Source organism: Uranotaenia lowii, chromosome 1 (assembly GCF_029784155.1).
Source record: "Uranotaenia lowii strain MFRU-FL chromosome 1, ASM2978415v1, whole genome shotgun sequence".
NCBI classification, from domain to species: Eukaryota; Metazoa; Arthropoda; class Insecta; order Diptera; family Culicidae; genus Uranotaenia; species Uranotaenia lowii.
The window spans coordinates 213,697,256-213,722,116 of NC_073691.1; the positions used below are offsets into that span (position 1 = coordinate 213,697,256).

Sequence of the window (24,861 nt, forward strand, 5' to 3'; positions counted from 1 at the left end):
ATTAGAAGTGTTTTGTCAGTCGAGCTAATTGGACGGTGTCGATAAAACCGGGTTGCGCAATGAAGCGAACTGCTTACCTGTTGACCGTGTGTTCGGTTCTAACGATTCTTAGTGGAAAATTTGTGTGTGGTCAGATCGAGGCCGCCCACTACAGACTGCCGGACAATACTTTCCCGTTGAAGTACGACGTGACGCTGTCCGTGGATTTGGCAAAGTCGAGCTTTTCCGGTACGGTGCGAATCGCGCTGAATGCAACTCGAAATACCGACAATGTGACGCTGAACGTGCGAGATTTGAACATCCTGGCTACGAAATTGACCGCAGTCGATGGGACTGGAGCGGAACTCCGAATCATGGGCTATGTGATGCAGAACGATTCGGAGATGGTGTCGTTTAGAATAGATGGCCAGCTCAACGCCAACAGGGCCTATCAGCTGGACATCGACTTTACTGGCGCAATCAAAAACGACCTGAAAGGATTGTACAAGAGTTCGTACTATCGTGACGCTGAAGAAAGGTACATACATGTCTTCAAGTGTTGGGTCTTTGTTAGTCTTGTTATTTTTTGAATCATAATTCCTAATCAGAGAAAGAGTTAGATAAAATAACCCGACATGACAAAAGCTTTCGAGAGGCAGATAATATTGCAAAATTTTGGACAATGGCTGTAAGATTTCGGACAGAGGGAAGGCGTGTTCTGCAATATTTCAATCCATGCCTTTCTAACGCAACGATAAAGGCGCCACAAGTAAGGCTCATTACTAGGTTCTAATGCCGACATTTGTGATGAAAGACGCAACTGTAAGACTTGATGGAATGGAAAAGGAATAGCAAGAAGATGTGCCATAACTGGCCGAACAAAACTCGTTTTGTTCTGGAATTATCATAATTTTCTATCAACCATTAACACCGACCATTTTCAATCATGATTCGTACGGCTAGTGAGAACCGTTTCTTCGTGAGCCTCGAGTAATCTGGGATTCTACAGGAAATGTTTTAGCCTTTCTTACAGAAAGGTATAGTTATTGGTCGATTTGGGAGATCATTAATTATGTGTCTTAGAATACCTTAAGAGGTGCGATGCCTATCGAATCAGCTCTACGAGTACTGACGATGCCTGTGTATTTATGTGTATTAGTGTGAATTTGTGTACCCTTTGTACTCGACGTTTTTTTTCGAAACCGGGCTGCTCAATGAAAATGATTTTTATCTTAAAAAATCGATTTTTTTTTTCTTTTCAATCTATAAAAGAATATAAAACACACAGAATAGTTAAAAAAAAACATAGTATATATCATAAAATGATTACTCCAAAACTCACTCATTTGGCTAGCAAGCAATATCCAGCAATCACTAATCAAGATGATCAAAAATATGACATCAAATTCTACATGACGTCATAGACACGATAGGAGGTTGACGGGGTCGCTATCATGGTATTAAATTTACCATTTGTAAAAGCGAGAGACTAACAGCCTTTACTCCCACTCTGCTATGCTGTCATCGTTACGGAAAACTGTGTAGGAGGAATGAGCAAGCTTTTTCTCAGAGCAAGTCCAAATTCCATAACTCACTTTTTTTTAAATATTAATTATTGTACCGGTTCAGCTTATAACCGATCCAGATTAAAAAATGGCAAAACTTACAAAAAATCACAAAAATTGCAAAAGGAACAAAAATGACAAAACTGCTAAAATGAAAAAAATGACAACAAAAACAAAAATGACAGATTTCACAACATTGACAAAAATGACAAGAATGGCAGAAATCACAATAATGCCGAAAATGACAACTATGACAACATTGCCAAAAATCACATACATGTGATACATGGCAAAAATGACAAAAATTATAAAAAATACAAAAATAACAAAAATGAACAAAAATGACAACAATGACAAAAGTGACAGAAATGACAAAATTCTAAAAATAAAAAAAATTGCAAAACTGGTAAAAACTACAAAAATGACCATCTTAACAAAAATTACAAAGACCAGATATGACAAAAATTACAAAAAAAACACAAAAATGACAAAAAAGACAGAAATGACAAAACTGCAAAAATGAAAAAATTGCATAATGGCAAAAGTTCCAAAAATGTCAAAAGAGACAGATATGACAGAAATGAGCTTTTTCTCAGAGCAAGTCCAAATTCCATAACTCATTTTTTAAATATTAATTATTGTACCGGTTTATCGGACTGATCAAGGCGACGATGGATGGAGCGCAGTGCTGTGTGCGGATTTCGGGTGAATTGTCGAGTTCATTCGAATCGCGCAGGGGGCTTCGACAAGGTGATGGTCTATCCTGCATGATGTTCAACGTGGCGCTAGAAGGTGTTATTCGACGAGCGGTGGCCGAAATGCGGGGCACGATTTTCAACAGATCCAGTCAACTTATCTGCTTTGCCGATGACATTGATATAGTCGGCAGATCATCTGCGGCGGTGGAGGAGATCTACCGCAAACTGAAACGCGAAGCAGGAAGGATTGGGTTGATGATTAATACGTCCAAGACGAAGTACATGCTGGCCTGCGGATCCGAGACCGACCGAACCCGCTTGTCCAGTAATAACAAGGTCACGATCGACGGCGACGAGCTGGAGATAGTCGAAGACTTAGTCTATCTCGGCTCACTGGTGACCGCAGACAATGACACCAGCCGTGAGATCCGGAGGCGAATTATCAGCGGAAGTCGTGCCTACTATGGACTCCACAAGCAACTGCGGTCGAGAAGACTTAGCCCTCGCACGAAGTGTAACCTGTATATGACGCTCATTAGACCGGTTGTTCTCTACGGGCACGAGACATGGATATTGCTCGAGGAGGACCTGCGTACACTCGGAGTATTCGAGCGACGAGTGTTAAGAACCATCTTTGGCGGCGTACAGGAGAACGGAGTGTGGAGGCGAAGGATGAACCACGAGCTCGCGCGCCTCTACGGCGAACCCAGTATCCAGAAGGTGGTGAAGGCTGGCCGGATACGCTGGGCGGGACATGTTGCGAGAATGCCGGACGACTGTCCTGCAAAACAGGTGTTCGCTACGAATCCGGTAGGAACAAGACGAGCGGGGGCGCAACGAGCGAGGTGGTTAGACCAAGTGGAGCGTGATCTGGCGAACGTGGGGTGCCCGAGAAATTGGAGAACGGTTGCTATGAACCGAGTGAATTTTAGGAATTATGTTCGTCAAGTTATGTCGTGAGACGGAATACTATGTAAATAAAATAAATGTACCGGTTCAGCTTATAACCGATCCAGATTCAAAATCTGCAAAAACTACAAAAAATGAAAAAAATAACAAAATTGCATAAGGGACTAAACTGCCAAAATAACAAAAATGATAGAAATGACAAAACTGCTAAAATGACAAGAATGGAAAAAATAACAATAATGCCGAAAATTTTTTTTTTTTTTTTAAGGTTTTATTAATGACACTTTACCATCTTTGTGGCATTCGTGTCTTGTTGAAGATTTACAGTAATTTATAAATTTTACATTTTTTTAAAAATTCGATAAGCGGTTTTTCGTGTGATTCTTCGTTTTTCAGAATTTGGAAAACAGATCCGTTAATGTTGAATTCTTCGCGAGCTTCTTTGTATCCTTGACAGTCAATCAGAATGTGCTGAACAGTAGTTTGAACGCCGCAAAACTGGCATATCGGTGGAGAAGTTTTTTCAAACAGATGAGCATGTGTCAGTCTTGTGTGTCCAATACGCAATCTTGTCAGAGCACGTTGATCAGAGGGACATTTCCGGTCTTTGTATTTTGAAGGTGTGTATTTATGTTGCCTAAGAAATGATTGATTCAAATGCCGAAAATGACAACTACGACAACATTGCCAAAAATCACATACATGAGAAAACTGCAAAAATGACAAAAAATATTGAAATGACAAAACTGCAAAAATGACAAAACAGCGAAAATTACAACAATGACAAAAATTACAAAACTGTAAAAATTACAAAAGTTATAAAAGGTTTTGAATTCATCACCGCGATTGTTTGTTCTTCGAAATTATCGACGTTTTTCGGTGAGTAGTTTTTTGGTAACGTCGATAATTTTGAAGAACAAAAGTTATGAATACGATACGACTTAAATGTCAAAAACGTTAAAAATGTCGAAAATGCCATTTTCGTCAATATTGTTATTTTTGTCATTCTGTTATTTTTGTCATTCTGTTATTTTTGTCATTCTGTTATTTTTGTCATTGTTGTCATTTCTGTCATTATTGTTATAATTGTGATTTTTGCAGTTTTGTCATTTTAATCATTTTTGGAATTTTTGCAGTTTTGTCATTTCTGCAAGTTTTTCATGTTTATCATGAAAAAAGTGACAGAAAACAAGAAAAATAACAAAAAAAAAACAAAAATGACAAGAATAACAAACATGACAAATATGTCAAAAATGACGAAAATGACAAAAATGACAAAAATAAAAAAACGACAAAAATGAAAATAAAAAAATTACAAAAATGACAATATTTACAAAAATGACAAGAAATTCCAAAAAAAAAAATGACAAAAATGATAAAAGTGACAAAAATGACAAAAGAGATGAAATTAACAAAAATGACTACAGAGACAAAACTGACAAAAATGATATAAAAGACAAAAATGACAAAAAAACACAGAAGTGACAAAAATGACAACAAAGATATAAATGACCAAAATGACAAAAATTACACAAAAAAACAAATATAACGAAAATGACAAATATGACAAAATGACAGAAATGGCAAAAATGACAGAAAGAACATAAATGACAAAAATGACAAAAATAACTAAAATGATAAAAATAACTAAATCGACTAAATTGACAAAAATCATAACAATGACACAACATGACAAAAATGCCGAAAAATGACAAAAAAGGCGTTTTGACAAATATGACGTTATTGACAAAAATGACAAAAAAGGCAAAAAATACAAATGACGATATTAACGAAAATGACAAAAATGACAAAGCGAGAAATATGACAAATTTGACAGAAATGCCAAAAACTGACAAAAATGATAAAAATGACAAAAATGACAAAAATGACAAAAACTGACAACAATTGACAAAAGTGACACAAATGACAAAACTCTAAAAATGAAAAAATGGCAAAACTGATTAAAATTACAAAAATGACAATCATGACAAAAATTACAAAAACACAGAAATGACAAAAATTACAAAAAAAAAAAAACACAAAAATTACAAAAATGACAAAAAAGACAGAAATGACAAAAATGACAAAACTGCAAAAATGAAAAAAATGTCAAAATGGCAAAAGTTCCAAAATGACAAAAGAGACAGAAATGACAGAAATGACAAAAATGACAAAATTGACAATATGACAAAAATGGCAATTATGACAGAAGTGACAAAAATGACAAAAAATGACCAAAAATACTAAAACAACAAGAATGATTGAAAAGACAGATATGACATAAATGACAAAAATTACACGAATGGCAAAAATAACGAAAATGACAAAAACGACTAAAATGACAACGATGACAAAAATGAGAAAAAGACGAAATTGACAAAAGTGACAAAAATATCAAAAATGACAAAACGATATTTATGACAAACATAAAAGAAATGTCAAAAATAGACTTAAAATGTCAAAAACTTACAGAAAATGACGAAATGACTACATGACAAAATGACAACAATGACAAAAATAACAAAAATGATATAAATAACACAAATGAAAGAAAGGACAAAAAGGGAAAAAATGACAAAATTTACAAAAGAAACACAAATGACAAATATGACAGAAATGACAAAAATGACAAAAATAACAAACATGTTATAAATAACAAAAATGAACCAAATTGACAAAAATGACAAAAGTGTCAAAAATGACAAAAATCACAAAAATGACAAATATGATTAAAATGAAAGAAATAACAACAATGAAAAAAAATGAGATAAGTGTCAAAAATGACAGAAATGTCAAAAAATGGCGAAAATGACAAAACTGCAAAAATGACAATCGCTTAAAATAACAAATAAGACAAAATTGATAGAAATGACAAAATTGCAAAAATGATTTTTTTATCAAACTTGTCATTTTTGCAAATAGTGTTATTTGTGTTCATTTTGCCTATTTTGTCAAAATTTTCATTAAAAAAAAAAATTGATAAAATTATCAAAATTAAAAAAAATCAAAAATTTTTACATCTCAAAATTATGTCATCTGTATCCAAGAATAATTTACAGGCTTCAATCCAGTGTCAAGTATATAAAATCCTTTTTTTCGGAGCGACGAACGGATATTTCCGATTGAATTGCAATCTCCTACAAAAACCTAGTGTTCATCTTAAAACTCATCGATCAACAGTGTTGAAGTGAGAGCTCGGCTATAACGAAATCAAACAGTTCGTGCCGGTTTCATCAACCTTAAGTTGTTACAACGAAGTTGTCATTTAAGATCCGTTCAGAATTGCTCGTTGTCAAGCTGTCATCAGATGAGCCGTTAGTACATCTAATGTGGGAATTGATGGAGGCGCGTAGCGTCGCTTCATTTCATGCACGTATTTTTACACTAAACGTATTCCGATGTCATCGGAAATGGTAAACGTTATAAAACCGTGTACCGATCTTCACCGTGTACCGAGAATTTAAACGGGAGATTTCAGGATCATGTTTGCTGACTTTGCATGTTTCTAAGGGCTTTCTTATCCAAAGGTTGACACTGGGCTCACGGTCCTCTACACATTTAAAGGTGTACCTAATATTTTGAGAGTCGTTACACTAGAAGCCGCTGATAAATATTGGTTACAAGTTACAAGCAACTCATGGTGCTCATTATGTGACTCAACTTTCAGATTCATTGCGACTACATTCAACGCAGCAGCTTTTGCCCGCAAAATTTTCCCCTGCTATGATGAACCCCAGCTGAAGGCAAAATTCCGCCTCCCGAATCTACCACGATCGTCAGCTGCATGCCCTGTCCAACATGCCCGTGGAGAGGCGGACTGATGAGTAAGTGCTGCCTTTTTGGTTCAAATAATCAAAACCATGAAGTGAAGTTATCCGTTTGAAATTTTAGGGCCAATCCCAATGGTTTTAGTTTAACGGTTTTCGAGGAGTCTCCCGAGATGTCGACCTACCTGTTGGCGTTTGTCGTTTCGGACTTTCAGGTGCGCCAGCTGGACAACATGTTTGGCGCTTACGCGCAGCAGAGCGTTATCAACTCCACCGTGTACGCATTGAACTTCACTCGGCAAGCGATCGGCCATATGAACCTGTTCTTCAACCGCCCGTATCAGCTGCCCAAACTTGATATAGTGGCAGTCGATGATTTCCTGATGGGAGCCATGGAAAATTGGGGTTTGATCACCTACAAGTAAATAATTTGTTAGGATCAATATGAGCTTAATTTGTTAAAATGATGAATTCTTACAGAACTTCCCGGATAGCTTACCGCGAAGGGTTGGATAAAACTGAGAAGCTCCAGGCAGTGACCAAGATCGTTTTCCATGAACTCATACACCAGTGGTTTGGAAACGAAGTAACGTGTGCTTGGTGGTCCTACGTTTGGTTGAATGAAGGATTTGCCGTGTTCTTGGAGAGCTACGTCTTGGATCAGATGCGCCCTGATTGGCAAATTATGGATCAGTTTCTCGTCAACGAGATGCACCCGGTGATGGAACGAGATGTCATTCCGAAAACGCGTCCAATGACTATACCGATCAACAGCCCTCAAGAAATTGAAAAAATCTACGATTTCGTTGTATATCCAAAGGCGGCTTCAGTTATCCGGATGATAGCTTCGATTGTTGGATCAGAAATTTTCAACGATTTCATCATCCAATACTTGAGTGATCGCAGTTACAACTCTTCAACGGAAGATGATTTGATCAGAGTACTCCAAATGGTTATCCAAAAGCATGGGCTTCAAATACCCACTTTAAGTTTAATAATTAAAAGTTGGACTTCTAACCCATCCTTCCCATTAGTTTCGGTGAAGCGCGACTATTCAGAAAATGTTTTACAGCTCAGTGCTATTCCAGCTAAAACTTTTGAAATACCTCTGAGCTTTATTTCTAAAGCATACGCATCGAACCTGAGTTGGTTGTCTTCAACAGAAGACAGCAAAATCTTGTCTCTCGAAAATATACCCTCAAGTGATTGGATTTTGCTCAATCCAAATCAAAATGGGTACTATCGCGTCAACTACGATACCCAGAGCTGGAATTTACTATCACAAGCCTTGCAGCAAGATCATAACCAAATACCCAAACTCAGCCGCGCTCAGCTGATCAATGATTGTTTGTATTTTGTTCTGCACAAGCAGCTCCCGGTAGAAATCCTTCTGGACATTCTCAGCTATTTACCACATGAAAAGGGACTAGTCCCACTGAAAGCTGGCTTCAAGGGCTTCCGAACTCTCAGTCGACTGATCCGTGGTAATGACCTTGAGCAAAGCTATATTGGAATGCAAACCAAAATATTGGAGCAACTGTATCGATCCATGCTAAACAACACAGAAACAGATCACGTATCGAAACTTTACCGCTACGAGGTTCGAAGAATTGCCTGCGAGATGGCTGTGCCGCAATGTCTCGAATTCGCGATCAACCACTTCGAAGTATTCGAAACCATCGATGCCGATTATCGTTCCACTGTGCTTTGTGGTGCCATTAAGTCTAGCTCGAGCTCCACAGTCTGGACGATGACTCTCAAGCGACTAACCTATATTGTGCGTAACTTCGAGCAAAAACGAATCCATTTGGAAGAGTTTGAAGATATTCTGTACGGTTTGGGTTGTGCGATTCGCGAGGATCAAGCTACTAGTCTGTTGCTTTTGTCGTTATCTCGAACGGACACTCTCGAACCGGCTGATCGGATTAAGATGTTCAATCTCATGGCCAACAGTGGAGTCAACGGAACCAATGAGGCATTGCAAGCACTTAACGAGGAATATGACACCCTGAAGAGGAAGTAAGGACTATTTTTAAATGCCAAATTTAAATGACTATCTGATGATGCTTTTTTTTTCTTTAAGCTACGGTTCGGTTACGGAGATAGTAGACAATCTAAGAAACTCTATCAGCACCCAAGAACAGCTACGACAACTGAACCAAATTATTTCTACAAATACGGACTTGGATCTGAAACCTACTCTTCATGAAGTTTACGAGGAGGCACGTCAAAATGTTCAGTGGACCGATCAAAACTTACCATCGATAGCCAAATGGATCGCGGACAGTGAAAATTTAGCAGCTGCTATGGGGCTTTCTCGTTTTGTGTTAGTTTTAGGTGTCATCACTATGTTTGTTAATTCGTATCAGTAGTCAATAAAAAACTCAATAAAAGTTGAGTGATCAATAAATAATAGCTTCTATTGCGTATGGCGTTTTACGTTCAAAGAATAAACCGCTCAAGGGTGTCTCTCACGAGCTCAGCGTTCGTCTCCTTCCACTGAATCTGTTCGTCCAGTTTCGTTGCCAGAATTTTCTCAAACTCGGTAGCTCCCAAATACAGCCGTACCAGCTGTAGGAAGTGCTTTGCCCTAGTGCGATCAACGATGGAATCTGCCAATTTCACCAGCAACTTCTCGACGCCACGACGCGTATCAAGTCTGCGAAAAAAATCGACTGATGCAACTCTTAGAATCCAGAATGATATTCGTTTAGATACTCACTGATTGTCAAACTCATCATGTTGACTGCTTAAATAGTCCAGTGCAAGATCCAGTCCGATCGCGCCTTGCTCGGCCGCAGTTCCGAGGAAGCGAAGAATTTCCTGGTTGCTTGAACTACTTCCGGTGAGGTAATCCAAAACGTGCCCCAACACAGCGCGATCTCTTACACAAGCCAGTGAATCCAGCAGGTATTGGCGACCGACTGAGTCCTGCTCCGATTGCAGGGATTGCTTGAATATGTCCCATTGTACCTGGCGAGCCGCTCTCAGTCCGTTGCAGTACCATCGCTGCTGGGTATCGGAACGAATGCTGAAAAGTCCCGCTCGTGGTTGAAGAATTCGCAACTTGTCCTCGGCATGTTCCGTACATGTCGTTTGGCCCATTCGGCATGTTAGATCGATGGCAATCAGGCGAATGTCGTGATCGTTCACATTTTCTCCCTTACGCTCTTCCAGGCCGTAGATTTCTAGGAGGTTCTCCGTCAACTGAAGAACGTATCGACGCAGTAAATCCTTGGCATTCAGCTCAGTGGCGAGCATTTTTTCGAGTAGCAAAATATTCTGATGAGCTGCTTTCCACGGTAGGTAATCAGAATTTTTCCTCAGCTGGTCCATGATCAGGAAGCTTGTATTATGCTCGAGATAGCCTGCGTGAGCCAAGTTCATGGAATCATCGATCAACATGGCGACCGTCGTTGGGCTAAAATAACTGGCGTTTGAATCAATCGTTTCAACTATGAGGTCCCAATTCTGTTGATCATAGTTGACTCTATAGTAACCTGTTCGGGTCGGATTTATGACCAAAGGATCATCCGATTGAAGCTGTAGAGAAACATTCATCTCTCGCTGAGACTGTGGAATCCAAAAGGCAGGCGTTTTTTCGTCCTCGCCAGAAGAACTGAAGATTGGTATCCACCAGGTTTGCTCGTTTTCGGTTGGCTGAGCTACAGAAAAATAACGAGCTTGCTTGAACAGGACGTAATTGTTGTCATCTGATCGAACAACAGTAACAACTGGAGCTCCCGGTTGTCTGGACCACGAATCCAGGATATCCGAAATGCTGGCTGATTCAGGAAGTACGTTATCCTCATCTACTGCTTTTTGTAGACTCTTATACAGGTTTCGCGGCTCAACGACCGAATTTTGGCTAAAATTTTGAAATTTGTGTCAAGTTTAAGTAATTTAGTTAATCAAACACACACTTACTTTTCTTTGATATAATACTGGAGGCCTTTTACGAAAGTGGATTCTCCCAATGCATACTGCAACATTCTCAGAACACTTCCGGCTGAAACGGTATAGAAAATATTTGAGTTTTTAGACGATTGCGTAATGGACAGATTTATAATGACATTAAGGTGAAATTTAGTAAAAATTGAAAACTCATAGCGAAAAAATTAACATTACAGGAAAAATCAGACAACAATATGACCATTTCAGATGTCGCAAACCATTTAAAAAGTTATGCTATACTTTTTTCAACTCATTCAAAAATTCCTTTTTTCTCGACAATATGTAATTTTTAGTGGTGACTTTCCATATATTGTAGATTGGTCAAATATTAGAAAGTCATCCAGCTAAAGGTAGCAAATGCTCATAGCTTGTGATGCTCCGTAGTAGCTGATGGGGTAAAACTCCTTGAATCTTTAAATCATGATTTGTTTATGAAGCGTGCCTACAACGTGAAAAATCTTATATCGCCAATAACTCAACAATGATTCAAAACTAGGTTTTGCAGCATAGTGGAATCGATGGGGAATGGTTGAAAGGGCTCGTTGTTTAAAAACTTCTCAAAACCGTTTTTATTTCGATTCCCCCGCTATGATAAAATTTTCTTGGTGAAAACCAGGGTAATCGAAATAATAATAATTCTAGAAGGAATATCATCTTCCTACTATTTCCCATCGATTCTTCCAGGCTACACACGCTAGTTGAGTTATTGACAAAATAAAATGGTTGGTTTTTTTATTCATTTATTCATTCCTTTAATTCACTTACATATATGAATGTATAATTGTCTCAGTTTCTATTTTATTTTGGTTTGTGTTCTTGAAAGGATGTGAAGCGTTGTTGTCTGTTTTTTTATATTCTGATAAATTCATAACCGCAACACTAAAAGATTATCAATTATCATCGACTTTCATGTATAGAAATGAGTAGAACAATGTTTTACAACTTTTTTCATATCTTCAAACATTCCATACCTTGTTGCCATGTAAAAGATTAAACTACGAGAGGATAATGACAATTGTTGATAATTATTGGGCCAAATTTTGTTATAAGAAGGTGCATGCAAGACACACCGACGGAAAAACATTGAACAGTTCTCAAATAAGAGCAAACATTTCAGAAGTGCATTTTCATAGATGAAATAAGACAATTGAATAAATAGATAAAAATCGAGAAAAATTCAAATCTTTTTCCAGTACAATTAACAGCTCAAACACTCCGTTGATTCCAAACAAAAGCTTCAAATTTGTTGCTTTGGTTAACAGAAAACAGGCGTAATTTCAATGGCAAGAAAAACACCAATTTTTGAAATTCAATATACCGCCCGCAGTTATCAATATTTATTTAAAAAAAAAATTGAAATTCTAGAAAAAGACCTAAAAGTTGATTTTACTTACTTTTTTAGAGATCTCTAAAGAAAAAGCCATAGTAGAACAACATTTAAATTCCTCGAAAACTTTCACCTTTTTTCTCAATCACAACACGTCCATGGATCTTCCGGCATCTCAAATCGAGCATTGTTTGATCATGTTTGGATCTAAGCATAATTCATCCAACTTCAAAATGTTCAACTAATTTTAAGTCTTTAAAATTCAAGCATATTTCTGTAAAAATAGACAGATTTCACAAAATTTTCCAAAATGAAACAATTGACAAATACTAAATTTACAAAATAGTGAAAATTGACAAAATCGTCTAAACTTTTAAAAAATCTTAAAAATGATAAAATAGACGAAAATGACAAATTGGACGAAAATGGCTCAATTGACAATAGAAAAAAAATGACAAAACCGTCAAAAATGACATAATGACACAATTAAACAAATGCCAAAAATGATATAATTAACAAATTTGACAAAATTGGCAACATAAACGAAATTGTCAAGTTTAACAAAAAAAAAAATTGTCTAAATTAATTGACCAATTTAGATGAAAATTATAAAACTGACAGAAAAAAATGTCAAAAAATAAAAAAATTGATAAAACTTACACAATTGATAAAAAGGCAAAAATGACAAAAATCACAAAATTTATAAAAATTAAAGATTTCACCAAAAACGAAAAATCATAAAAATGACGGAAAGAACAAAACTGATAAAAATCACAAAAATGACAGAATTTAAAAAAAAAAAGACAAAAATGACAACAACGACAAAAATAACGAAAATGACAAAAAAGAATATAAAAATGTCGAAAATGACAAGAACAATAAAATTTAGAAAGAATTACAAAAATCATGTATTTGCTTAAAATGAAAAAAAAAATAATCACAAAAACATAAGAAAAAATCACAACAATCATAAAAATGACAAAAACGACCTAAATGAAAAAAATTAAAAGTGACAAAAAATTTCAAAATGACAAAAATGACGAAAAAGACAGAAATGAAAAAAACGACATCAATCTAAAAAATTACAAAAATGACACAAATGACCCAAAATTGAAAAAAATGGGAAATATGACAAAAACGACAAAAATGGACAAAAATTTAAAAAAAAACAAAAATGACAAAAACGGCAAAAATGACAAAAATGCCAAAAATGATAAAATTAACAAAATTGACAACATTAACAAAATTGTTTAAACAAATTATACAAAAAAAAAATGACTGAATGGGTTGATTTGATGAACATTACAAAACTGAAAGAAAAAATTAGAAAAACTGGTAAAATTTACACATTTGACAAAAATGACCAAATTGATAAAAATCACCAAAACTGCAAAAATCATAAAAATGACAAAAACGACTGAATGATACAAATTACGAAATCGACAAAAATCACAAAAACGACAAAAATCACAAAAATTACTAAATCGATAAAAATGACCGAAATGACAAAAACTACCAAATTTAGAAAGAATTTCTAAAATCATGTACCGTAAACTGGGGGAACTATGATCACCGGGATAACTTTGATCAACAGAAAATTTTTGCAGATAATCATTATTAACTGAGTAAAAAGTTAAAATATCTGAAAACTGTTTACTACGTTTGAAAGCCTATAAACTAAGTTACAAATAAACTAAATTTGGTTTTAATATGAAGATTTTGGATATTTGTAAAATGTAATTTTAAAATCTTAAAATATCTGGTTTCTCGAAGGCTCACAAACAAACATCTCTCCTGATCAATTTAAAGCATTTAGGAGCAAATTAATTGTTTTATGTGAAAGTTCAACTTTTTTCTTTATTTAGGTTTAGATAATGTGTTATGAAGTGTTGGTAAAAATCTTTGGAAATTGGAAAAAACGGTGATTTTCCATGAGAAAGCCCGTATAGTAAAAATGGCTAAAACCTTATCAAATGGTTCAATTTGAAGAAAAACAGAAAACACTGCGAGGACCTAGGGAATTGCATGAAGGCAAAATTTCATTTGTTTTTGAGATTAAAAAAAATGGGAAATGTTTATAATTTTTGTCCCTAGATGTATGCATAAGGTTGCCAGAATTTTTTCCACTCCCATCCGGGCCTAGCAATTCCGGGCATTTTTTCAACAAAACCTGGCAAAATCCGGGCATGGATTTCACTTTTTCAAATCCAAAAACCGGGCAAAAACCGGGCAAAATTTAGGTGTTATTATATGTAAAAGCAAAGAAAAAATGCAAAAAAAAATGAAATTAATATTTTACTAATATAATTGCAGACTTCCAAAAACTTTTTTGAACACTTAGATATTTAAAGGTTTATAAAAGCAAATCAGCGAAATTATTTGAAACAACCGTTGAAAATTTCCATATCGTTAATCGATTTTTTTTTTCTAGTCGGGTATCCACTCGTGTATTCACGTGCTTGATATAGCGGATAACTTTTTTCCTTTTTTTTTTTTTTGTGGAAGTTTTCGTTCGAAAATATTATTTTCTACACAAAGTTCTGTAGTAAATATCACCTGGACTGGTTACACATGGAATAAGAACAATTCTTTCCATAAAACTAGTAAATTTCTCCAAAATATATTCACGATCTTGGTTTGTTGACATTCTGTGGTAGCCCGAGTAGAAAGACAGTGTGAATAATTTTCACCGAACCATAAACATACTGTTCTTCGACTGAGAGTGTAACTCTCACACGTTATAGCCATGGTAGGCAAGGAGCCTGACCCACCTGATGATAGAGGATCACTTCCAGCATGGATGGCCAACAGCGAGAATGACGGGATCCTACGCATACTACTTCTGCGAGTTGTATCTGAAGACGAGGACAAACGACCAGCTCTCCCACATAATCCATTTATTATTTCACGATCTGTTGAAACAATTGTCGGATACGCGAACCGGCATTTAGTTTCTGCTGCTAGAGAAGCCAATGGTAGCCGGTATGTCTTGCGAACGAAGTCACCTGAAGTCTACTCCAAGTTACGCAAAATGACTCACTTATTAGATGCTGAAAAAACTCACGTTGAAGTAATGGACCACCCAACTCTCAGTTTCACAAAAGGGGTTGTGTATGAACCTGACACAAAAAATATGAATGAAGAAGACCTTTTGGAAGAGTTGAGTCGAGACGGCGTTGCAGCTGTTAAAAGGATTACTACAAAGGACAAGCTAGCTGGTGCTACAAAAAACACCCCTCTCCTCATTTTGACGTTCAAGGGAACAAAAAGACCAACGCACATATTATTTGGAATGCTACGAATCAATGTTCGCGCTTATTACCCGTCTGTGCTACAGTGCCGCGGCTGTGCTGCCTACGGTCACACACGTAAGCATTGTTCGAGCGAAGCGGTGTGTTTACAGTGTTCACAAAATCACACAATCGACGATGACCAGGACTGTCCGAACCCAGCTCACTGCTACCATTGCAAAGGAGCCCACTCGCCGATCAGCAAGAGCTGTCCGGTCTTCCGGAAGGAGGAAGCAAGTGGTTCGAATCAAGATCGACAGAGGTGTGACATACCGCGAAGCCCGCGAAGAGGTCGAAAAAACTAATACCCAAAACTCGTACTCCAGCCAAGTCCAAACCCGCCTAAATCAACACTCTGACAAAGACCGAGAAATTCTGTTGCTTCGCCAAGAACTTGACAAGCTCCGAAGTCAGTTAAAAGACTTTTCCCAGTTAAAATCTCAGCTAGAAGCCCTGCAGACATTGCATCAAGCAGCACTCAAAACGAATCAAGAACTGGAAAGTACTCAAGCAACTTCAAGGCCAATCAATGTTAGGCCGGAAGCACCCCTAAGATTCGATTATCTAGGAAGGATTCAGCAAAAAAAAGCTCTATAAACAATCTAAATGATACACAACCTACGAAACAACAAGAAAATCAAAATACTGCAAACTCTTGTAGATATCCAAGTCGCAGCATGAGCAGAAAACGGATCATGCAAACATCACCTCCAAAAAAATACGACAAAGCCTCCAAGAAAAACTACCAAGAAAATCCGATCGAAGACACTTGTATGTTGAGCTCTGACGGACAGCCTTCGGATGACGATGACTTTGATGACTGATCAAACTCGTTCAACTCCGGATCTCGTTACTCTCAATGCAACATCCACCATAACGTACAATGACCACAGCAATGCACCCGGTACCCGAATACGAAACACAAGCGAACAAACGTCTAGCCGAAACCACCCAACACCAAGCAGGAATCCAGTTAACAGGCACTCCCCCGTGTCAGCTCTGGCAGATAACGCACCAACGACATCCAACGAGTCTCAAACTGCAGCAGCTGACACGGGGAACATGCCTTCTCTGGCAAGTATCCCTTCTAATATAAATCTCCTAGCAACAGACCCAGCCGTACCTTATTTCACAGATGACACTACTCCGGTCTACAGAAATTCAACTACCAAATCACTCGTGATTCAACGAGTAACCCCAATCAAAATCTCCTTGGAATCAACACTACAAGTAGAACATCTTCAAATCATCGCGTGTGGCTGTCTTCAAGCAGGAATCCAGCAAACAAGCACCTCCCCGTGTCAGCCTTAACCGCAAATACATCACTTACATCGCCCGAACATCATCCGGTGACAGCTGACACGGGGGAGCTGCCTCCCCCGGCAAGTATATCAACGTCCCCAACAAATACGTCAAATTCAGGCGAGTGTCTTCCAACAGGTCCATCAGAACCAGAAAAAGCTGAAACCGCAACCTTCGCTCTGCAGTGGAACATTAGGGGCTTAAGAACGCATCGCAGCGAGCTTCAACTCCTGATTTCTAAATTTCAACCCGTAGCAATATGTCTTCAAGAAACTAACGCTGGAACACACAACATGAATGCCAATTTCATCGGGCACAGCTACCAACTCTTGCTGGGAACCTGCTCCCCGCATAGCAGACAAGGTGTGGCTCTTGCAGTCAAAACTGGAACACCCTTTCGACGATTATCGGTCAATTCAAACATTCAGGCAGTGGCCATCCGCATCTATTCCCCTGTAGAGATGACGCTCGTTTCCCTCTACCTTCCGCCTAGTGAGAATGTCGTCATAGACGATGTAGAGATTTTTATCGCCTCTCTACCAAAACCTATTATGGTTCTCGGTGATGTTAATGCCCATCACGTTGCATGGGGCAGTTGTATAACAAGCAGGTCTACTACTGCAGCAAATAGAGGGAACCAGTTGCTAGAAATAGTGACAGACAACGGACTGGTAATTATGAACGACGGGTCGCATACACGAATAGATCCTGCCACAGGAAAAACGCAAGCAATGGACCTCTCCATCTGTTCACCACCTCTTTTGCGCAAATTCACTTGGAGCATCTTAGGAGACACTTCTGACAGTGACCACTTTCCCATTCTGATACGACACCATAGCAGCAACGAAGAGCCAACAAGGCACCGGAAATGGCAATACAGTCTAGCCAACTGGCAGGCCTTCCAGGAAATAACGCAAGACAAACTCATCCCAGGAGAATCGATAACAGTTGATGAATTCACCGAACGGCTTATCGCGGCGGCTGAAACAGCAATCCCGAGAACCAGTGGCAAGTCTGGAAAAAAGGCAGTAGTATGGTGGAACCCTGAGATCGCAGCAGCAGTAAAAACACGGCGTAAAGCACTTCGTTCGCTAAGAAGACTCGACGAAAATGACCCGAGGAAACCCGAAGCATTGGCGCTGTTCCATGACTCAAGATCTTCTTGTCGAAAACTGATACATACAGCCAAGCAAAAATCATGGGAGGAACTGGTCGAAAGCATTTGTCCTGATAGTTCATCTGCAGTGGTATGGAATCGTATAAATCGTCTTCAAGGCAAACGACACACTAATAAAATAACCCTTCGTTTAACATCTGGAGCCACCAGCGACGGTTCCACAATCTGCAACGCACTGGCTGATGAATACGAAAAACGTTCTTCGAACTCCAATCACCTTACTCGACCCCACAAGCTGAGCATCGCTTCGTTCAAGACAATCAATCGACCATATCTTGAGGAAGAATACAACGCTGAATTCTCAATTTCAGAATTAAAATGGGCACTAGAACGACGCGGAGGTAATTCTACTGGACACGATAACATTGGGTATCCTATTCTTCAAAAACTTCCGGAAACTTCTAAAAGAGCACTTCTGGACCTATTCAATCAAGTATGGAAAGCGGGTCAGTTTCCGTCATCCTGGCGCCACGGCATCGTGATCCCAATCCCCAAACCTGGCGGAAATCGCAGTCAGCCAGATGGATATAGGCCAATAACGCTTCTCAGCTGTATGGGAAAAATATTCGAGCGAATGATAAACCGACGTCTTATTTTCGAACTAGAAACCACCCGCAGGTTGGATCGTCGTCAACACGCTTTTCGTGCTGGCCAAGGAATCGACACGCATTTCGCACAACTTGAAACACTCACTCATATTGACGAATTAGAACATATGGAGCTAGTGTCTCTCGATATTTCGAAGGCATTCGACACTACGAATAGGATACACATTTTGAATACGCTGAAAAATTGGAGAATAAGAGGCCGTATGCTCAACGTTTTATGTAGCTACCTTGAAAATAGAACCTTTAAGGTATCCGCAAACGGGTCGTTATCTAGTCTGCGACACGCAGAAAATGGAGTGCCCCAAGGCTCCACACTGTCCGTCACATTGTTTTTAGTGGCTATGCAACCACTGTTTGGCGTAATACCAGAGAATGTAGAACCCCTTCTCTATGCAGACGACGTGTTATTGATAGCCAAAGGGACAGACAAGGTCAAAATACGCCAACAGCTAAGAGCAGCTGTTAATGCTGTTATCAAATGGACGAAAAAGGTTGGTTTCCAGATTTCAGCTCCTAAATCCGAACTCATGCATGTATGCGGGCTAAAGCACAGAAAACGTGGCAGACCAATCAAGCTAAATGGAGAACCCCTACCTCAAGTTAGAAACATGAGAATATTAGGTGTATTGTTTGACTCTAAAAGGAACTTTCGCCAGCACTATGTATGTCTCAAACAAAACTGTTCTAGTCGCATTAGAATCTTGAAGATGCTAGGTTATCAACTTAAAAGAAGCCACCGCAAAACCCTCTTACAGGTTGGGAACTCCCTTATCGTTTCAAAACTACTGTACGGAGTAGGTCTAACTAGCTGCAATATCGATACAATGGACGAGATTCTTGCACCGACATACAACGAAGTTGTAAGATTGTCCTCTGGAGCCTTCCGTACAAGTCCCGTGGAATCTCTTCTAGCGGAATCCGGATGCCTACCATTTCGGCTCTTACTCATCCAAAGACTAGCTCAACTAGGAGCTCGAATCGCGGAGAAAAACATGGAACGATGTCAGACACTAATTGAACGATCCAGTAATCTATTCGAATCAACTACCAACACTGCCATTCCTAACGTTTGCCCACTCTCAAGATTGACAGACCGTCCATGGAATAACCGTCCACCTAAAATTGATAACACACTTAAAAAGAACATTAAAGCAGGCAGTAACCAGCGAGTCGTACTTCCGAAGTTTCACGAATTTATCGCCAGTAAATACCCCTCTTATAAACAAGTTTATACCGACGGTTCTAAGAAAAACGACCAAACTGGAGCTGGAGTCTATATTCCACCTAGAAAAATCAGCCAAAACTTACCTCCTGAATGCAGCATTTTTTCCGCAGAAGCATTCGCGCTAAATATTGCTGCTCAAGAAATTGACAGAGACGAACCAACACTGATTTTAACAGATTCGGCTAGCTGTTTAGATGCGCTCTCCAAAGGCAATTCGCGGCATCCATGGATTCAGTCCTTAGAGAACCATATACGCGAACGCAACATCACACTTGCTTGGATACCAGGGCATGCCGGAATACCCGGTAACGAGGAGGCAGATAAATGTGCGAATTCCGCTCGCATCAGTACACCACCAGCAAGTCCTAGAATTCCAAGTCAAGACGCTATACGCAACATTAAAACCAGCATGTGGTGGACATGGGAATGTAGATGGCGCCTGAATCAATCATTTCTTAGGCAACATAAATACACACCTTCAAAATACAAAGACCGGAAATGTCCCTCTGATCAACGTGCTCTGACAAGATTGCGTATTGGACACACAAGACTGACACATGCTCATCTGTTTGAAAAAACTTCTCCACCGATATGCCAGTTTTGCGGCGTTCAAACTACTGTTCAGCACATTCTGATTGACTGTCAAGGATACAAAGAAGCTCGCGAAGAATTCAACATTAACGGATCTGTTTTCCAAATTCTGAAAAACGAAGAATCACACGAAAAACCGCTTATCGAATTTTTAAAAAAATGTAAAATTTATAAATTACTGTAAATCTTCAACAAGACACGAATGCCACAAAGATGGTAAAGTGTCATTAATAAAACCTTAAAAAAAAAAAAGTTAATCGATTTTGCTGAAACTTACTCAAAAACTTTGATTTTTTCTGGTATCTTTGTGAAAATTGTGAAAAAAATCCGGGCAATATCCGGATTTTTTTCACGTTATCCGGGCAACCGGGCCGGACCGGACTTTCTTGAAATTTTGCATCAAATATCCGGGCAAACCCGGATAAAACCGGGCAATCTGGCAAGCTTATGTATGCAGCAACTTAGTTCATCTTCCGATTATAAATGTTTTTGCAAAAAAAAACGTTGAAAAAATCAGTTTAGTCCTAACAAAAATTAATTTTATTAATGTTTATGCCTTCTGTGCTAAATGGCACCTTAACAATAATTTTGAAGATGATCACAACAATCACAAAAATGACAAAAAGACAAAAATGACAAAATGTCAAAAATGATATAAAGGACAAAACCGACAAAAACGACAAAAAATGACACAAATTACAAAAATTGACAAAATATCAAATATAACAAAATCGACAAAAAAAACAAAAACTTAAAAAAATCACAAAAATGATAAAAATGACAAAAATGATTGAAACGGCAAAATGACAAAAACGACAAAAATGGAACAAATTAAGAAAGTTGCAAAAATGACAAAATTAAAAAAAAACTCAAATATTACAATAATTACAAAATTGGCAAAAACTACAATAACGACCAAATTCACTATTGTCATTTATGTCAATTATAATTATTTTGTTAGTTTAAAAAAATGAAATTTTGTCAATTTTGTTAATTTTGTTGGTTTTGTTCAATTAGTAGATTTTATCAATTTTGTCAGTTTTGTCACTTTTGTATTTTTTTTTTAAATTTTTCAATTGAGTCATTTTAAACAATTTTTTGCATTTTGTCCTTTTTTCATTTTTGTCTTCTTTCAAATTGTTGTTTGGATCGAAACGAAAAATCTAGCATAGATAAACTATACTTTATTCAAATTATTCACTAAAAACCTGCATTGTTTGATTGCATAAGAATTCAAGTTTTCATAGACATGAAAAGTGTGTTTTTGTTTTGCATATTTTGGCTTAAAAAATGGCATTGAAATCCGCTTTATCGATGAAAGGTGGGAGTTTGGGACTGTTATTTAAGTGGAGGCAGAAAATTTATGATAAATTTTCAGTATATCCTGAAAGTTGTGAAAATAATATTCTCGATCTTGTCAATCCACCCTGCAGGGCAAGTTCCAACGCACCTTAAAGCCATGTAACATCAACCATTTCAAAATTTCATCTCTAAATTGGTTCAGCATAATATTAGAATTGTCAGAAGGGGTATCCTGGTATCTGACATAGGTATCATTGTAAATGAAGGTCTTTGCCTAAAACAACATATTATTAAGTCTCAAAAAGTAATTAAAATTGCAGGAAAACAACAAATATATCAATATTAGTTGATAAAACATACATGTTTTAAATTCATTTTAGGACCGATACACTGACGCATCTGTGACTTAGTTTGGAAAAAGCATTTGGTGCAAACTTAGAATATTTTTTTTTTCACAAAAGTACCGTTGCTTTTTACCAACATTTTTTAATTTTTCGCTTTCAACGGAAATTTGTTGAAAACTATTTCTGATCAAACCTGACAGAGGAATGTTATTTGAACCTAAAGATGCTTGGAGTATGTGTGAAAAGTTTGAGAAGCTTTCAAAAAAGCCATTTTTTTTTGTCTAATTCAGTCATATGTCTAATTCAGTCATACCTTTTCGCCCAATATTCAGTAGAAACTTGCTACATCGTATTGAAATAATTTAACAATTTTTATGAATAAGAATCTGAATCGGAAATTTGATTCTAAAATTTGAATTTGAACTTGAAATTTAAATCAGAAATCTGAATCTGAAATCAGAATCTGAATATGAAATCTGAATAAGAATCAGAAATCTGAATCTGTATCTAAAACACGAATTTGAAATTTGAAATATAAAATCTAAATTTTGAATTTGAATTCTAAACATGAAATTTAAATCTGAATCCAGAACCTGAATCCTGAAATTAACTGATCATTAACGAAATCTGGATTCTGATATCTGAAGACTTTGCTTGACATTTAGAATTGAATTTTGAATTGATTTTGAATCAGATAAACTTTGTAACATGGATTTAAACTAAGGTTGCCAGAATTTTTTCAGCACGTATCCGGGCCGGACAAACCGGGCAATTTTTTTTTATTAAAACCTGTCAAATTCGGGCATTTGATTTCAAAAGTGACGACCATAAATCCGGGCAATATCCGTGCAAATTTTCTCAAAACCTTGAAATTACTCAACTAAAATAAAGAAAAAAAAATTAAATTTTTTTTTTTTTTTCATTAAAACTCATCGATAGCTTTCGAATCGCATTCTAGGCTTCCAAAAACCTATCGTGATTATTAAAAAAAAATTTGCTCAAAAATTTCGTTTTGGAGGCGTTTGTTGTTTTTTTTTGTATAATTTGCCAAATAATGTGAATAAATCCGAGCTAAATTCGTGGCATTTTTCAATGAAATCCGGGCCGGACTGTTCCCAAATAATGTACAAAATATCCGGATAAAACCGGGCAATCTGGCAACCTTAATTTAAACTAAGAATGGTAAGTTTTAGTACTCACACTTATCATACGCAATCCGGTCGAACAGCCGATCGATTTCGGGAACCGTTTCGACGTAATGAGTCATGGGGCGGACCGTTGCGCTTCCGTCCGCGTTGAGTGCCGTCTGCAGGGCCACCGCTGGAAACCGGTCCTTGGTCAGCAGCTCTGGATGGGTCCGATCGGTCAGATAGTACTCGTACAGGGTGGCAAAACCCTCGTTCAGCCACAGATAGGACCACCAGCTGGGGGCCATCAGGTTACCGAAAAATTGGTGAGCAAACTCGTGCGCTATAGTGCTCGCCACGTCACGTTTGACCGTATTGCTTGAACTTTCAGTGGCGAGAAATAACGACTCCCGGTATGTTACCAGGCCCCAGTTCTCCATGGCCCCAGCGGCAAAATCTGCATCCCGTATACCGACGCTATCGATTTTGTTCATCTCGAAGGGATGATCGAAGTACGACTGGAGCTCGTTAATCAACTTGATCGAAGCATCTACCGAGTATGATAGTTTACTTGTTTGACTAGCACGAACCATTGATTGAACGGTAATTTTCTTGGTGGCATTTGCAAAATCTCGCTCAACGGAAAAATCTGACACCAGGAATGCCAGTAGGTAAGTTTGCATCGGTGGGGTTCGTTTGAAGGTTACAAGCTTTTTCTCCTTGGAACTGAAACAAGATCTCAATTGACACAATTTTATCTTTAAAAATTTAAATCCCCAACTCACATAATGGTGACAGCTGAAATGTCCGCATTTGATCTCGCATGGTAATCCAGTCCACATGTTATCCGAACATCGAAAGTGGTCTTGATCCCGGGTTCGTCGTAGCACGGAAATGAGGATCGAGCTTCGCATGCTTGAAATTGGGTAACACCAGCGTTCTTGACAACACCTTCTTCGTTGCTATAGGAAGTACGATAAAATCCGGATTGGTCCGTGCGATCGATACTATTGGTGAACGAAATTTCCAGCTGGACGCTAGCTCCTTTGTCCAGTTCATTGACTGTCGTGATTACGAGAAAATCTTTCTCATTATCAAACTCGTGCTTCCAAATTGGTATTGGCAGTTCGTTATCGTTTTTCAAATCAACATCAATCAAAGTGCTTCGAGTGCTGTGGAGCACTATCTGGTTAGTGGTTTCAAGTATTTTGATGGAAATTTTTACCGTTCCATTGTAATCCAGCACACCCGCGTGAATGCCGGTCTCGATGAGCAGATCGTAATGGGTTGGACGAGTCGTGTTTGGAAGCCGGAAACTATCCCAACATTCACCAGCCAATGGCATACAGAGAATCAGAAATAAACCGAACCTAAACTTTCTACTCATCTCGTTATGATTTCTCGCTAGATTTTCCGTTTTCTTTTTTTTTGCACCGGCGAAGCACCTGATGGTGCTGCATCAACTAATCCCAACTCTACCTTGGACAACCATTTATAGGCTCTTAAAAACCGATCGACTCAAGTTAGTCGCATCGCGGAGCTTATCAGGAAAACTTGGAGAGAAGAGATCAATACAATACCTACCTTATCTGTGCCCGGAGTCGTTGGATGTTTAGAAGGGAAAGAAAAAATAATGGGTTGGAAGTTGGAATCCATTCAGGAGTGGACGCCAGTCGGTTTAATTTATTGCTGACGC

General features: G+C 37.9%; 2 protein-coding genes across 2 annotated transcripts; one reads left to right on the top strand and one right to left on the bottom strand.

Moving 5' to 3' along the window:
• The first annotated feature begins 6 nt into the window (after window positions 1-6).
• LOC129747231 (aminopeptidase N-like) lies at window positions 7-9,330 on the top strand. The gene is given in 6 exon segments (XM_055741330.1): window positions 7-517; window positions 6,819-6,909; window positions 6,911-6,975; window positions 7,043-7,339; window positions 7,399-8,937; window positions 9,002-9,330. Coding segments are annotated over 6 exon segments (2,739 nt in total). The 5' UTR covers window positions 7-59; the 3' UTR covers window positions 9,291-9,330.
• LOC129747240 (aminopeptidase N-like) lies at window positions 9,307-24,648 on the bottom strand. Its single transcript, XM_055741342.1, has 5 exons — window positions 23,951-24,648; window positions 23,239-23,891; window positions 10,846-10,927; window positions 9,641-10,786; window positions 9,307-9,577 (listed from the first exon to the last, which is right to left on the bottom strand). The coding sequence occupies exons 1-5, from the start codon at window positions 24,550-24,552 to the stop codon at window positions 9,361-9,363; spliced, it is 2,700 nt and encodes an 899-aa protein (XP_055597317.1). The 5' UTR covers window positions 24,553-24,648; the 3' UTR covers window positions 9,307-9,360.
• Between the last annotated feature and the right edge of the window lie 213 nt (window positions 24,649-24,861).

Bases quoted from the DNA above. Each gene is read 5' to 3' on its own strand.
- LOC129747240 (XM_055741342.1), bottom strand. From the start codon at position 24,552: ATGAGTAGAAAGTTTAGGTTCGGTTTATTTCTGATTCTCTGTATGCCA. The intron at 10,928-23,238 runs GTGAGTACTAAA...ATACCGTTTCAG, and splicing joins CCGGATTGCGTATGATAAGT to CCGGAAGTGTTCTGAGAATG. The intron at 10,787-10,845 runs GTAAGTGTGTGT...TCAAAATTTTAG, and splicing joins CAGTATTATATCAAAGAAAA to CCAAAATTCGGTCGTTGAGC.